The sequence below is a fragment of the Carcharhinus amblyrhynchos genome, chromosome 16 (genome assembly GCF_965287045.1).
Source record: "Carcharhinus amblyrhynchos chromosome 16, sCarAmb.v2.hapA, whole genome shotgun sequence".
NCBI classification, from domain to species: domain Eukaryota; kingdom Metazoa; phylum Chordata; class Chondrichthyes; order Carcharhiniformes; family Carcharhinidae; genus Carcharhinus; species Carcharhinus amblyrhynchos.
The window spans coordinates 50,165,835-50,179,993 of NC_137339.1; the positions used below are offsets into that span (position 1 = coordinate 50,165,835).

At 43.6% G+C, this 14,159-nt stretch overlaps 1 protein-coding gene across 1 annotated transcript in view; it reads right to left on the reverse strand.

Moving 5' to 3' along the window:
- Positions 1-831: 831 nt before the first annotated feature.
- The window catches only part of LOC145353997 (tumor necrosis factor receptor superfamily member 5-like), a 43,050-nt gene continuing 29,722 nt past the window's right edge, over positions 832-14,159 (reverse strand). Inside the window, exons 8-9 of the mRNA XM_080205064.1 lie at positions 10,957-10,994; positions 832-2,227 (exon numbers count right to left, since the gene is read on the reverse strand). Of these exons, the coding sequence (XP_080061190.1) occupies positions 2,009-2,227; positions 10,957-10,994 (257 nt within the window). The 3' untranslated portion in view covers positions 832-2,008. The remainder of the gene's footprint in view (positions 2,228-10,956; positions 10,995-14,159) is intronic.

Below are 14,159 nucleotides of genomic sequence, written 5' to 3' on the forward strand. Positions count from 1 at the left end.
TAGGCCTCAGCCCAAATGTTTTATTCCCCTAACATCACCATGGTGATGAATATTGGAACAGTTCTCTGGAAAATAAGTCACTTACCAGCTGGGCCGTAAACTCAAAAACTCCCTCTTCGAACCTGGGTAATTGGAGTAGGGTTTGTCTGAAGGAGGTAGTTCTCTGAAAGATCAGATCCAATCTTCATGTCATGAGGAAATGCAAGGGAGGTCCAGGCTAAAACCACTACATATGGCTGACAAGGCTCAACATCTAATTCCTGCTTCTGATGTAACTACTCATATTGCACAAAGCATCTCTCTAAATTGAAAGATGAGGAGCAATCTAAGCACGATTGTTATTTGAGGTTAAATACACTGTTGCATTACTTATTACACAAGTGGCAGGGTGATGCAAGTCATTTGCAATCTGTACTGAGTTACGCTCACAGTCTAAATGCACTGTCTGTATCAGCCCTCTGGAGAAAAAGTTCTCAGTATCCGCAACAGTATCCGGTTACGAAGCTGGAAAACACCCCATCAATCCTCAACCTGATTAATCAGTTCCCTCCCCATCACCATTGTACTTGTGGATCTACATTGACTCCATGTCCCCAGATGCTTCGTTTTTAAAATTCTTATACTCCTGTACAAATCCTTCTTTGAGTTCACCCCTTGCTATCTCTGTGAGCTTTCCAAGCCCTCAACCCTCCCAATATAGAGCATTCCTCTAATTCTGGCCTCTTGTGCATCCATATCCTTCAAACACACACACACACACACACAGTCCCCCACTCCCCACCCCACCCCTTTAACAGCCATGCCTTCAGTTATCTGAGTCCCAAACTCAGGAATTTTTAAAATTTTTATTCCATCCTAAAAGCAAATTCAAAATAAAATTGAATCCAATTCATCGTCCCCACAAGAAAAACAAGCAAGATCCAAGCTGACAACGTGAGACCTTGCACCCCAACTTGGGCTTGATCTGACACTTCACCTTAGCCAAAAGACAGAGATAGCTTTGAAAAATTGTGTCGGGATGCCTCAGTTAAGCCTCACTGGCTACCCTGTTTGTTGACTCTCCCTGCCAGGTAAACTCAGAAATTCACTCTCCCAGCTGGCTCACATCTCCTCCTCCTGTCTTTCCTTAAGGAACTTCTTCAAAATTTGATTGACCTGTCCTAACATCTCTTCCTTTCACTTGGTGTTATTGTCTGATAACTCTCCTGTGAATCAGCTGTTGTTGCAAACAGAGAGCTAAATATTTTTTTCCACCCAGCTTTCTCTCTCCATACCAAGAATAGCTAAAAATCCAACCAATCCAAGATCACCAAGGTGATGCCCTAAAAATATGACCTCTTCAGAGCCCACTCAGTGAGCAGTCTTTTATCAACATTATTAAGCTGTCCTTCCAAATTCCACGTTTAATGTTTATTCATTGAGGAGTTTAAGTCTCTTAATCCCATTCCACCCTTGCTTCTCATCAGAACTCAAGCATTTTTAAATTTAATCTTGAATGTCTATGCGACTGGCAAGGCAGGCATTTATTGTCCATCCAAGTTGGCCTGATGACTGTTACTACTGAATTTTCTGTGGTGTGTTAACTGATCAAGGCTAATTGGACCATCTCTTGTGCCACCCAACTGAGATCAGGCAATTTAACACAGCCACAATCCAAACTGGGAACCTTCCTCATCCCTACACCAATTAGCTTTAATTTGTGAATAATTTTATAGTAAACCAACTAATCAGGCCTTTCAATGTTAAAAGTTATTCTGTTTTCTCATGACCATTGGTAATGGGAGTGCGACGTTCTTACAATCCTGGAATAAATAGATGAAAGGCAAGATGTAGGGATGCCACATCAACCAAGGTGGCCATGAGCCATAAAACAATCAAAATAATTAAAATACAGAAAACTTCAGTATTCAGTAAAAAAGCCAAGGCTTGGGTTCAATGTTCTGCAGACATTCCCAACAACTTGTCTCAGCAAGTAACATAGTGTCATCCTTTGGGAAGTGTGTGCTTGCTAGCTGTTTGACAGAGATGCCTGCTCTTGCTCTGGGAGATGATACTCCTTTCCCTCTTCTTGTTGAGCTATGATCAAGTTCTGTTGCTGCTCCAAAGACTCTGGAACTGGGACTGAAATTCCATTGCCTGCCTGCTCTTCAGTAGGCCAGTTGTCTTCCGGCAAGGTTACAGTGACACCATTAGCCTTTCCAGCAGCATGGTATTCTGGCCGTTTGAACTGTAGAAACATTAATGTTAGAGCTTAAAGATGGTTCCCAACAATAACGCATTCCAAACATGTAGCAAGAAATCAGAAAGAGCTGCCCAGCAGATTCTTAAAACCCATTTCCTTGACCAAGCTTTTGGTCACCTGTCGTAATATCTCATGTGACTTAGTGTCAAAATTGATCTGATTGCATTCCTACATTACCAATACAAAGTTTATTAAATTGTTATGTTTTGAGACTGTCTGTAATTTTGGGGATCATTTGACCTATTTTGAATTCCACGCAGCAACAAGCTTGAGTGGTCCAAGTTGTCTTGTTAGGAAGGAGGTGCGAGGTATTGTAACCAGTAATCTGAACAGCTAACAGTGGATAGATAACCTGTTAGTCCTCAAGTCTCACAGGGAGGTGCTGGAAATACCATAGAGTTATAGGGGTTTACAGCATGGAAACAGGCCCTTCGGTCCAACTTGTCCATGCTGCCCATTTTTATCAGTAAACCAGTCCCAATTGCCTATGTTTGGCCTATATCCCTTTATACCCACCTTACCGCTGTAACAGTCTAAATGCTTTTAAAAAGACAAAATTGTACCTGTTTCTACTATTACCTCTGGCAACACATCGCAGACACTCACCACCCTCTGAATGAAAAAATTGCCCCTCTGGACACTTTGGTATTTCTCCCCTCACCTTAAACTGTCAGGTTTCATATTTTGAAATGTCTATTTCATGCCAAGATAGAATGCAGTTGGGTATCTAGAAGATAGCTAATTCTCATTTCTATCTTGATACAAAGCCGATGTTATTCACATTGTCATAGAGATGCACCTTAAGAGAGGAACAGACCACAGCAAGCCATTGTAGTGTTGGCTTACAGGTTTCTTAAGATATCACTGAACCAAATTGGTAGGTCTGTCTCTAAAAATTTGCGAGCGGGGGCAAGAGAGAGACAGCCAGCCAGTCTCTGTTGTTTATCATGCAGAATGCAGGTGAGAGATCACGATTGGACTGAAGAGACCAAGTTTGTGAGAATTTAAATGAAACTGAAACATTTGCCAAACTTTGGCTAGAGGGTGGAATTTCCTTGGTAGCCCTCAATGTGAAAGTCGGTTTGGGCATTAGAAGTTATCTGGCTAAAAAACTCTATAGTTTAGAGAATAGGTTAATGACTGAATGATATTTAAACAATGTTGCTTTTAGTTCATTAATTGTGGTAAAAGTCTTGAAATCCTTGTTGTATGGCCTCTTCAATCAGTCACCGGAAAATGCAAGTATATTTTTAAAGTTATCAGTCTCTATGAGGATTGTGACCCTGGTGAAGTGTGTGAGACATTTTCCAGTGCTAAAGGCACCAGTTAAATTGAAGGTATTGTTCTTGCTGCATAAGGGTGACACGCCCATAGGGAGGAGATGCATTTCTCCTCTTCTCAGCTATAACTTTCACAAAGAAAAATCAGCAAAACTAGCACAGAAACTAATAGCAAATTGATGGTATAGTGGTTGTGTTACTGAGCCAGTCACCTTGAAATCTGGACTAATAATGCAGAGCATAGAATCCTACAGTGCAGAAGGAGACCATTCGCCCCATCGAGCCTGCATCAACCATGATCCCAATCAGGCCCTAATCCCATAACTCTATGCATTTCATAGAATCATAGAAACACTACAGTGCAGAAAGAGGCCTTTTTCCACATCGAGTCTGCACCGGCCCAATCCCACCCAGGCCCTATCCCCAAATCCCTATATATTTACCCATTAACCCCTCTAACCTCCACATCTCAGGACACTAAGGGGCAATTTTAGCACGGCCAATCAACCTAATCGCACATCTTTGGACTGTGGGAGAAAACCGGAGCACCTGGAAGAAACCCACACAAACACGAGGAGAATGTGCAAACTCCACACAGACATGACTCAAGCTGGGAATCGAACCTGGAGCTGTGAAGCAGCAGTGCTAACCACTGCTACTGTGTCACCCAAGTTAGCCCCCCGACACTAAGAGAAAATTTAACACGGACAATCCACCTAACCCGCAAGGCGTTGGACTGTGGGAGGAAACCCATGCAGACACGGGGGGAATGTGCAAACTCCACACAGTCACCGAAGGTGGGAATCGAACCCGGGTGTCTAATGTTGTGAGGCAACCTTTGTGCCACTGTCCCACTCCAAATATGTATGTGTTTGAATTCCACCTTAACAGTTTAGATATCTAAATCCAGTTTTTTCTAAAATCTGAAAATAAAAAAAACAGGTGCCAGTGGAAGTGTCTACGAGCCTGTCAGACAAATGGATTGTATGCTGTCCCTTAAGGAATGAAACCTGGCATCCTTACCCTGCCAGGCCCTTATGTGATTTTAATTCCAAACCAGTTTGTTAACTGCCCTAAAAATGACCTAGCAAGTCAAACAACACCAGTAGTACACCTTTTTCAGAGATGAGCAGAAAATGTCAACCTTGCCAGCAACAACCACACCCTGAGAATGAATCTGTCTTGAATGACAGCTTTGTTTCTGCCAAGTATCCACAGAACTTAATTGAAGCTTGGGGAACCTACTGAAATCTCAGCTGATAATGTTAATGTGAGGGATAAATACCTTACATTTTCTTCAAATGAAGCATATAGTGTTGCTATTTTTAAAAATTAAAACTGAACAAAGACCCAAAAATTGATGAGTGTATGTCAGTCCATGGCCCTTGAACAAAAGGAGCTACCTATGGTATCAGAGTAACTCACAACGCGTTACCTATGAAGAGATACTATTGACATATTGTGGGCTTCACCATCCAAATTCAAAGAGAGTTATACAAAGGTCATCTGCATTTCATAACCTAGGCTGACCAACCAGAGTCTGTTCATCTGCTAAGAAAAAGGGCCCTACAAAGTTCCTTCCAATTCTTAATGGTTGAGCCATTCAGGGATCCAAGTGAAGGGTGCACTCATTGTCAAAGATAGTATGAAGACACAGGCCTCTGGTTTGTGAAACGAGGAATATTGCCTTGTGGAACTGCAAAGTCAGTCTGCCATTGTGCCATCTAACTAGCAGCATTACAGACTAGGAGCCACCTGCCCCCAACTGCACTGCATCTGCTGGAAATTCTGTACCACCACTTCCAAGACTAAATGATCTCTGTGCCTCTATCTCAATGTGTGGAGTCAGCACACACCGGAAAAGCAAATTATCCAGCATCGGTTTTGAGCCCGTCGACCTTGGTAAAGGTATACCTCACTGGACTGTGATTCTGGATTCTGGAACAATATTTCTTTCTCTGTGTTGACTCTACGCGGTAAATCTTTTGTTTCTCTATCCGTGTCTTTGTTGCACGAATGTAAAGGAGGTAACATTGCTACCCTCCTCCTGCATTTTCATGGTTGCAAATAAACTAACCCTTTGAATTCACTCTTTCTCAAGTTTGCCATGGGATTATTAATAGAAATTAGATCACACCTAAAACAGACGGTTGGGAAGTACACCATTGCTTACAACTAGGGAAGCTAATTAAAAACAACTTTCTGTTTAAGGATGGGTGGTGAGATGGGCAACTCAATTCCATCAAGTGAAGTTTTATAATCTGGAAAAATAATGCAAATATCAACTATAGTCACAATATGTTATTTAGTCACACTATAATCTTTTCAATAATTACCTCTCTGCTCCAACACTAAGTCCTCTCTTCTCACTGGAAACTAGCCACTGAGTACTGACTATTTGATTCACCCACTCTGCAGCTCTGAAATGAACTGAGTGGGGTCCTTGTCTACAACTCTGCCCAGAAGGAAAGTGGGATAGGAATTAGAAGCAGGACAGCAGGCCAGAGGATTTGTTCCCCTTTGCCCAGGAAAAAGGAGGAAAGGCAGACATCACTCCTTCCTACCCGAGGGTAGCCAACTCGGCACAGTGGTGAACAGCCCCAGGGATCCAGGTTCAATTCCGGCCTTGGGTGACTGTGTGGAGTCTGCACTTTCTCCCTATGTCTGTGTGGGTTTTCTTCAGGTGCTCTGCTTTCCTCCCACTGTCCAAAGATGTGCAGATTAGGTGTTTTGTTCATGGTAAATTGTCCCTTAGTGTCCCAAGAGGTGTAGGCTAGGGGAACCAGTGGGACAAATACGTGAGGTTACACGGATAGAGCCTGGGTAAGATGTTCTTTTAGAGAGTTGGTGCAGACTCAGTAGGCCAAATGGCATCTTTCTGCACTGTCAGGATTCAATGGAATTCTATAAGAGGAGAAACTGGTTCTATTTAAATCAATACCCCTCCTGTCTGTAACATTTAACATTGCTCAGTTCCATCAAGTGAAGTTTTATAGTCTGGAAAAATAAAGCAAATGTAACTATCAATTATAGTCACAATATGTTATTTAGTCACACTATAATCTTTTCAATAATTACCTCCCTGCTCCAACACTAAGTTCTCTCTTCCTCTTTTCACACTGGAAACGAGCCAGTGAGTACTGACTATTTAATTCACTCACTCTGCAGCTTAGGAATGAGCTGTGTGGGGTCCTTGTCTACAAACGTGCCCATTCCAGCAGGAAAGTGGGATAGGAATTAGGAGCAGGACAGCAGGCCAGAGGGTTTGTTCCCCTTTGCCCAGGAAAAAGGGACAAAAGGCAGAAATTACTCCTTCCTACCTGAGTGTGGCCAACTCAGCACAAGCCAAGAGTCAAACCAAGAGCCCATTTTTTATTTTTAAAAAACTGTTTGATCGGTTAGTTTTTAAGGGGAAACAATCATCCACTGATGAGTTGAATCTGAAAACAGATTTTAATAGAATGCTTTGCACATGACTCAAATGCTTGCGTCATTCATTAATCATCAGCAGTTGCGTAATAAGTTGCTTCATAGCAACCACCCATTCATTGTAACCATTATTATCACCCACATAGGGCCTCAACAAGCTGATCTTGACAAACTGAATAGTCTTTCCTGAGTTACTGAAAATCAAAACAATCTGCAAGATAAGTAAACAAACCACAAATCAATTCAACTTAAATATTTGAGCCAAGTGGATAATATAATGACTATAAAATTAATGTTATCTTGCATCATATAGACCAGGGATCCTCATGTTTCAATCTATGATCTGCACTGAATTGTGCAAATTAATTGAGATGTAAATGTGGGGGCTACAATCAGTAAGTTTGCAAATGACATGAAAATTGGTGGTGTGGTAAATAGTGAGGTGGAAAGCCTTAGATTACAAGGCAATATAAAGGAGCTGTTCAGATGGGTAGAATGGTGGCAAATGAAATTTAACCCTGAAAAGTGTGAGGTAATGCATTTTGGGAGGACTAATAGGCAAGGGAATACACAATGCACGCTAGGAAGTACAAAGGATCAGAGGGACCTCTGCGTGCATGTCCAAAGATCTCTAAAGGCAGCAGGACAGGTAGGTAAGGTGGTTAAGATGGCATATGGGATACTTGTCTTTATTAGCCAAGGCACAGAACGTCCAGGACGTTATGCCACAGCTAGAACACTGTGTGCAACTTTACACTATAGGAAGGATCTGATTGCATTAGGGATGTTGCAGAGGAGATTCACCATGATGTTGCCTGGGCTGGAGCGTTTCAGCCAAGAAGATAGGCTGGGGTTGTTTTCCTGACAACACAGAAGGCTGAGGGGCCTAATCCAGGTGTGTAAAATTATGGCATTGAGGATAGATAGGAAGGAACCTTTCCCCTTTGTAGAGGGGTCAGTAACCAGGGGTCATAGATTTAAGGTCAGGGGCAGGAGATTTAGAGGGTATTTGAGGAAAATCCTTTCCACCAAGAGGGTGGTGGGAATCTGGAACTCGCTGCCTAAAAGGGTGGTAGAGGCGGGAACCCTCACAACATTTAAGAAGCATTTCGATAAGCATCTGAAACATCTTAGCACACAAGGCTAAAGAACAAGTGCTGGAAAATGGGATTAGAACAAATGGGTGTTTGATGGCTGTTGCAGACACAATGGGTTGAAGGGCCTCTTTCTGTGCTGTGAAACTCTATGACAGTAAAAAGTCTGACAACACCAGGTTTTAGTCCGACCGTTTTATTTGATAGTAAACGCACAAGCTTTCGGGTTAGTCCCTTCGTCAGGTGAATGGAGAGTTCTGGCCTCAGACAGAGCATATAAAGCACAGACAGTTTACAGATTACTGATTAGAATGCAAATCTTTACACCTAACCTGCTGTTCAAGTCACATTGTTCGCCACTTTAAGACTTGAACAGCAGGTTAGGTGTAAAGATTCGCATTCTAATCAGTAATCTGTAAACTGTCTGTGCTTTATATGCTCTGTCTGAGGCCAGAACTCTCCATTCACCTGACGAAGGGACTAACCCGAAAGCTTGTGCGTTTACTATCAAATAAATTGGTTGGACTAAAACCTGGTGTTGTCAGACTTTTTACTGTGTTTACCCCAGTCCAACGCCAGCACATCCACATCAAAACTCTATGACATCATAGTCAGAATTTTACCATCCCAACTGCCACGGGAATTGGAGCAGGCGAGCGGTGGACCATGAAAAGGTCGGTTAACCTCGGATGGGATTTTACAGTTTTGGGATGAGCAGGGCCGTAAAATCCCACCCCATGACTCTATGAATTAATAACCTCAGGTGAGCAGTGGTTATGTGTCATGATTGGTTCCAGTATTCCTGTGCTACAAAAGGCCAGAAATTAAAGACCTCCAGCATCCAACCAGTATTCCATTATCTTCTGGTTGGAGAATGCATATCTCCAGTATGATGTGACTAAGCTGTTCAGAACCCCAGCTCACACTGCAGCCTGGATAACAGAATCAGAGTTGTTTTGAATGGATTCATGCTGGTTCAGAAACCTGCCACACATGAGGAGTGACTAATTGGGTGAAAGGCTACTTTGCCAGTTAATTTTTAATCCTTCTATCCTCTAGCACTCTTGGCAACTGCCTGGATTGCCTCTGCACTAATCCTATCCTTGCTTATAGCTGAGCCTATGACTACCACATTATGACCTGTACCTGGCACAATGGGTAGGGTTTACCGCACAACCACCACATGTTTCCCGACGGCAGGAGGTGGCCCACTATTTCCGGCGGCCTTGGCAGGACAGGAAGACTTTGCTGGTATGAATGGCGGGAAAGTCCCAGCCAATGTAACAGAATTACAATGTAGAAGGAAGCCATTCAGCCCATTGAGTCTCCTAATGAGCATCATGACTTAGTGCCATTCCCCTGACTTTTCCCCATACACCTTCGCATTGGTTCTACCCAAATAATCATCTAACACCTCTTGAATGTCTTGGTTGAACCTGGCTCCACCACACTTTTAGGCAGTGCATTCCAGACCAGAACCACTTGCTGTGTGAAAAGGTTAGTTAGTTGTTAATAGTCCACTGCCATTCACAGTTGCATTGAGCAGGATCTGAAAGGTTGATTGTGTGATGGCTCAATTCTGTCTATAGCAAGCATCTTCCACTGTTTTGTATTCACATATTCCTGTGTTGTAGCCTGACCAAATTTGTGATGCAGAGCACTGCCAACTGCACAGGATCAATTCCTGCACCATCTGAGGTTATTCATGAAGGCCCAACTTTCTCAACTTTGCCCCTCACCTGAGGTGTGGTGATCCTCAGGTTAAATCACCACCAGTCAGCTCTCCCCCTCAAAGGAGGGAGCAGCCTATGGTCATCTGGAACTATGGCTACTTTACTCACTTTAATGATTGTCACTTGCAAGGCAATATTTTGTGCCCATCCCTAATTACCCTTGAACTGAGTGACTTCTTTGACCATTTCAGAGGACAGTTAAGTTGTGGGTCTGAAGTCACATGTAGACCAATCCAGGTAGGAAAGCACATTTCTTTCTCTAAAGGACATTAGTGAACCTGATGGTTTTTTACAACTATTGACTAAATACTTGATGGTAACTATTACTGAGACAAGTTTTCGTTTCCAGATTTTATTAATCGAATTTAAATTCCACCAGTTGCCATGATGGGATTTGAACTCCTGTCTTCACAGCATTAACCTGGCCCATGGATTACAAAACCAGTGGCATTGCCACTACACCAAGTCTTTGTTTTGTGTGTATAATCATTTGTCTTTATGTCACAACTTTAGCATAGTGACTAGTCTTAAAGTATACATTGTGTTAGCAGATAAAATTGGCTTTGAGTCAAATTATGAGATATTGGAACAGGTTGGTCAAAGAGTAAAGTTTTGAAGAAAGAGAAGGAAGTGGACACATAAAGAATCTTAGGGAGGAAATTCCAGAGTCCAGGGCCTAGGCAATCAAAAGCAGGCTGCAGTTTTGGGAGTAGGAAAAGTAGAGAAGGCAGAAAGCTGTACGGCTGAAGGACATTACAGAAGCAGGAAGAGGAAAGGCCACAGAGTGAGCTGGAAGCAAGTTTGAGAATTTTAAAATTGAGGTAATAACTGGAAGCCAATGTAAGCGCGTGGGCATAGTGGGTGATGGACGTAGTGAGAAGTTTACGAGGTGGGAGATCAGCTAGGGGAGCTTTTGGGATAGCCAAGTCTAAGAGTCACAAAGGCATGGATAAGGGCTTCAGCGGCAGATAAGCTGAGACAGTCGAGGAGACAAACAGTGTAATGAAGCTGTAAGTAGGTGGTCCTAGTGATGGGAAGGGTATGGGGTTGGAAGTTCAGCTCAGGTCAGATAGGAAGCCCAAGTTGCAAATGATGTGTCTCAGCCTTAGGCAACAGCCAGCAGAGTGGATAGAATCACACCCTTTCATTGAAATACTGACAATTTATGTATAACCTACCTGCTTATGTAACCGCCCCAACATTTCTTTTAGGCGATCTACGAAGAAATAGCAGAAACCACACTAATAAATTTGAAATATTAATTGTTATAGTTTTCAATTATATTTAATATATAAACATTACATGCAACCTGCAATATAGAAAATGAGATCTTTCTAACATGTTGACAATGACCATATGATCGGGAACTCCCAAGGTTTGATTCCTTGTCTGTGCTGATCTCAGGATGAGAAAGGACACACAATTACACTTTAAAAATGAGGGGCAGGAGTGCCACATTCAATTCCTACCCAAGAATCCCCATTGGAAGTCCACAAGGATCAGTCTCGGCTGAGAATAGGATCAGGATTGCCTGCCCTGCAGTGGATCCTCCCACAGTTCAAGCAACCAATCAACATTCTTCAGGCTCAAAGACGAAGAACAGTGTTTTACAGGCATCCATTGATGATGGATTTGCAGGCAGGGAGGGGTGTGTGGGTGATTGAAGTCTCCAGGTGTCCTTCCTGTCATCTACCCCTCAACCCATCAGAAATTTCTCATTCCCATTGAGGCCCTTATTATTGGTCATTTAAGACCAACTTTCCAATGAGGCGCAATTTTGAAGCTGGCAGAAGAAGGTCAAGGATAGAACATAGAACATTACAGCGCAGAACAGGCCCTTCGGCCCATGATGTTGCGCCGACCAGTTAAAAAACAATGACCCACTAACCTAAACGAATCCCTTTTCGTCCATAAACCTATCCACGGATCTCTTAAACGCCCCCAAACTAGGCGCATTTACAACCTCAGCAGGCAGGGCATTCCAATCCCTCACCACCCTCTGGGTAAAGAACCTACTCCTGACATCCGTCCTATAACTACCCCCCCCTTAATTTAAAGCCATGCCCCCTCGTGCTAGCTTTCTCCATCCGAGGAAAAAGGCTATCACTGTCCACCCTATCTAAACCTCTAATCATCTTATATGTTTCAATAAGATCCCCTCTTAGCCGCCTTCTTTCCAGCGAAAACAACCCCAAATCCCTCAGTCTCTCCTCATAGGACCTCCCCTCCATACCAGGCAACATCCTGGTAAACCTCCTCTGCACCCTCTCCAAAGCCTCCACATCCTTCCTGTAATGTGGGGACCAGAACTGCACACAGTACTCCAAGTGCGGCCGCACCAGAGTTGTGCACAGTTGCAACATGACGCTGCGACTCCTAAATTCAATCCCCCTACCAATGAACGCCAAGACACCGTATGCCTTCTTAACAACCCTATCTACCTGATTCCCAACTTTCAGGGATCTATGTACACATACACCTCTGTTCATCCACACTATTCAAAGTCCTCCCGTTAGCCCTATACTCAACACATCTGTTATTCCTACCAAAGTGAATCACCTCACACTTCTCCGCATTAAACTCCATCCGCCACCTCTCGGCCCAGCGCTGCAACCTGTCCAAGTCTTCCTGCAAACTATGACACCCTTCCTCACAATCTACCACACCTCCGACTTTGGTGTCATCAGCAAATTTACTAATCCACCCAACTATACCTTCATCCAGATCATTAATAAAAATTACAAACAGCAGTGGCCCCAAAACAGATCCCTGAGGCACACCACTCGTAACCGAACTCCATGACGAATACTTACCATCAACCACCACCCTGTCTCCTATCTGCTAGCCAATTCCTGATCCAATTTCCTAAACTACCCTCAATCCCATACATCTGCATTTTCTGCAGAAGCCTACCATGGTGAACCTTATCAAACGCCTTACTAAAATCCATATATACCACGTCAACTGCCTTACCCCCATCCACCTCTTTGGTCACTTTCTCAAAAAACTCAATAAGGTTAGTAAGGCACGACCTACCCGCTACAAAACCATGCTGACTATCTCCAATCAATTCATTGCTCTCCAAATAACTATAAATCCTATCCCTAATAATTTTTTCTAAAACCTTGCCCACAACAGAAGTGAGACTCACCGGTCTATAATTCCCGGGGAAGTCTCTGTTCCCCTTCTTAAACAATGGGACAACATTCGCTAACCTCCAATCTTCCGGTACTATACCAGAGGCCAACGACGACCTGAAGATCAGAGCCAGAGGCTCTGCAATCACCTCTCTTGCCTCCCAGAGAATCCTAGGGTAAATCCCATCCGGACCAGGGGACTTATCTATTTTCAAACCCTCAAGAATATCCAGCACATCCTCGTTATCAACTGTAATACTGTCTATTCTACTCCCCTGCAACCCAGTGTCCTCCTCAGCTATATCCTTGTCCCCCTGCGTGAGCACCGAAGAGAAATATTGGTTCAATGCCTCTCCAATCTCTTCCGGTTCCACACATAACTTCCCTCTGCTGTCTATAACTGGCCCTAATCTTGCCCTAACCAACGTTCTATTCTTGACATACCTATAGAACGCCTTAGGATTCTCCTTAATCCTATCAGCCAGAGTCTTCTCATGTCCTCTTTTAGCCCTTCTTAACTCATTCTTCAACTCCCTCCTAGCCAATCTGAAGTTTTCTAGTGCACTACCCGAGCCCTCAAGCCTCATCCGAACATAAGCCTCCTTTTTCTTTTTAACCAACGAATCAACTTTTTTAGTGCACCACAGTTCCCTAGCCCTACCAAATCCTCCTTGCCTGACAGGGACATACCTATCACAGACTCGCAGTAGCTGCTCCTTGAAAATGGAGGAGGAAATCTCAGTGGATAAGCCTGCTCAAGACTTGGGTGAGAAAGAGGAGGTTGGGGACACTTCCATCACAGGCCTTTTTTCCCAACTGGAGGTCACAGTAAGGTCTGTGCCTATGCCCCTGTTCAGGGCTATGACTGTCCCCTCCACCTCCCTCATTAGCCTTTTCAACATGACCCCCTCACCACCCCCCACCTCCTGGCCCCTCACCTCCCCTTCCACAACACCTAAGACCTCCCTTCCTGCCCCTCCACAAGGCTTACTTTTGTCTTGGGCTTCCAGCATTGAGAAACTGGGCACTGCCTATAGTCCTGGCACGTGGCACTGCTAGGACTAAAGGGGTACCAACCAATCAGATTGGCCAGCAACTATCTAAAAGGGATTTCTGGTGGTGTAGGGGCGATCCTGCTCAGGGAATAAAGGTCACTTTGATGGATGGAGGCCCAGAAAATCAGAGAATTAATGTGCAAAGCAATGAAACAATCAAATATGTATGAATCTCAGTAGTGACTTCAC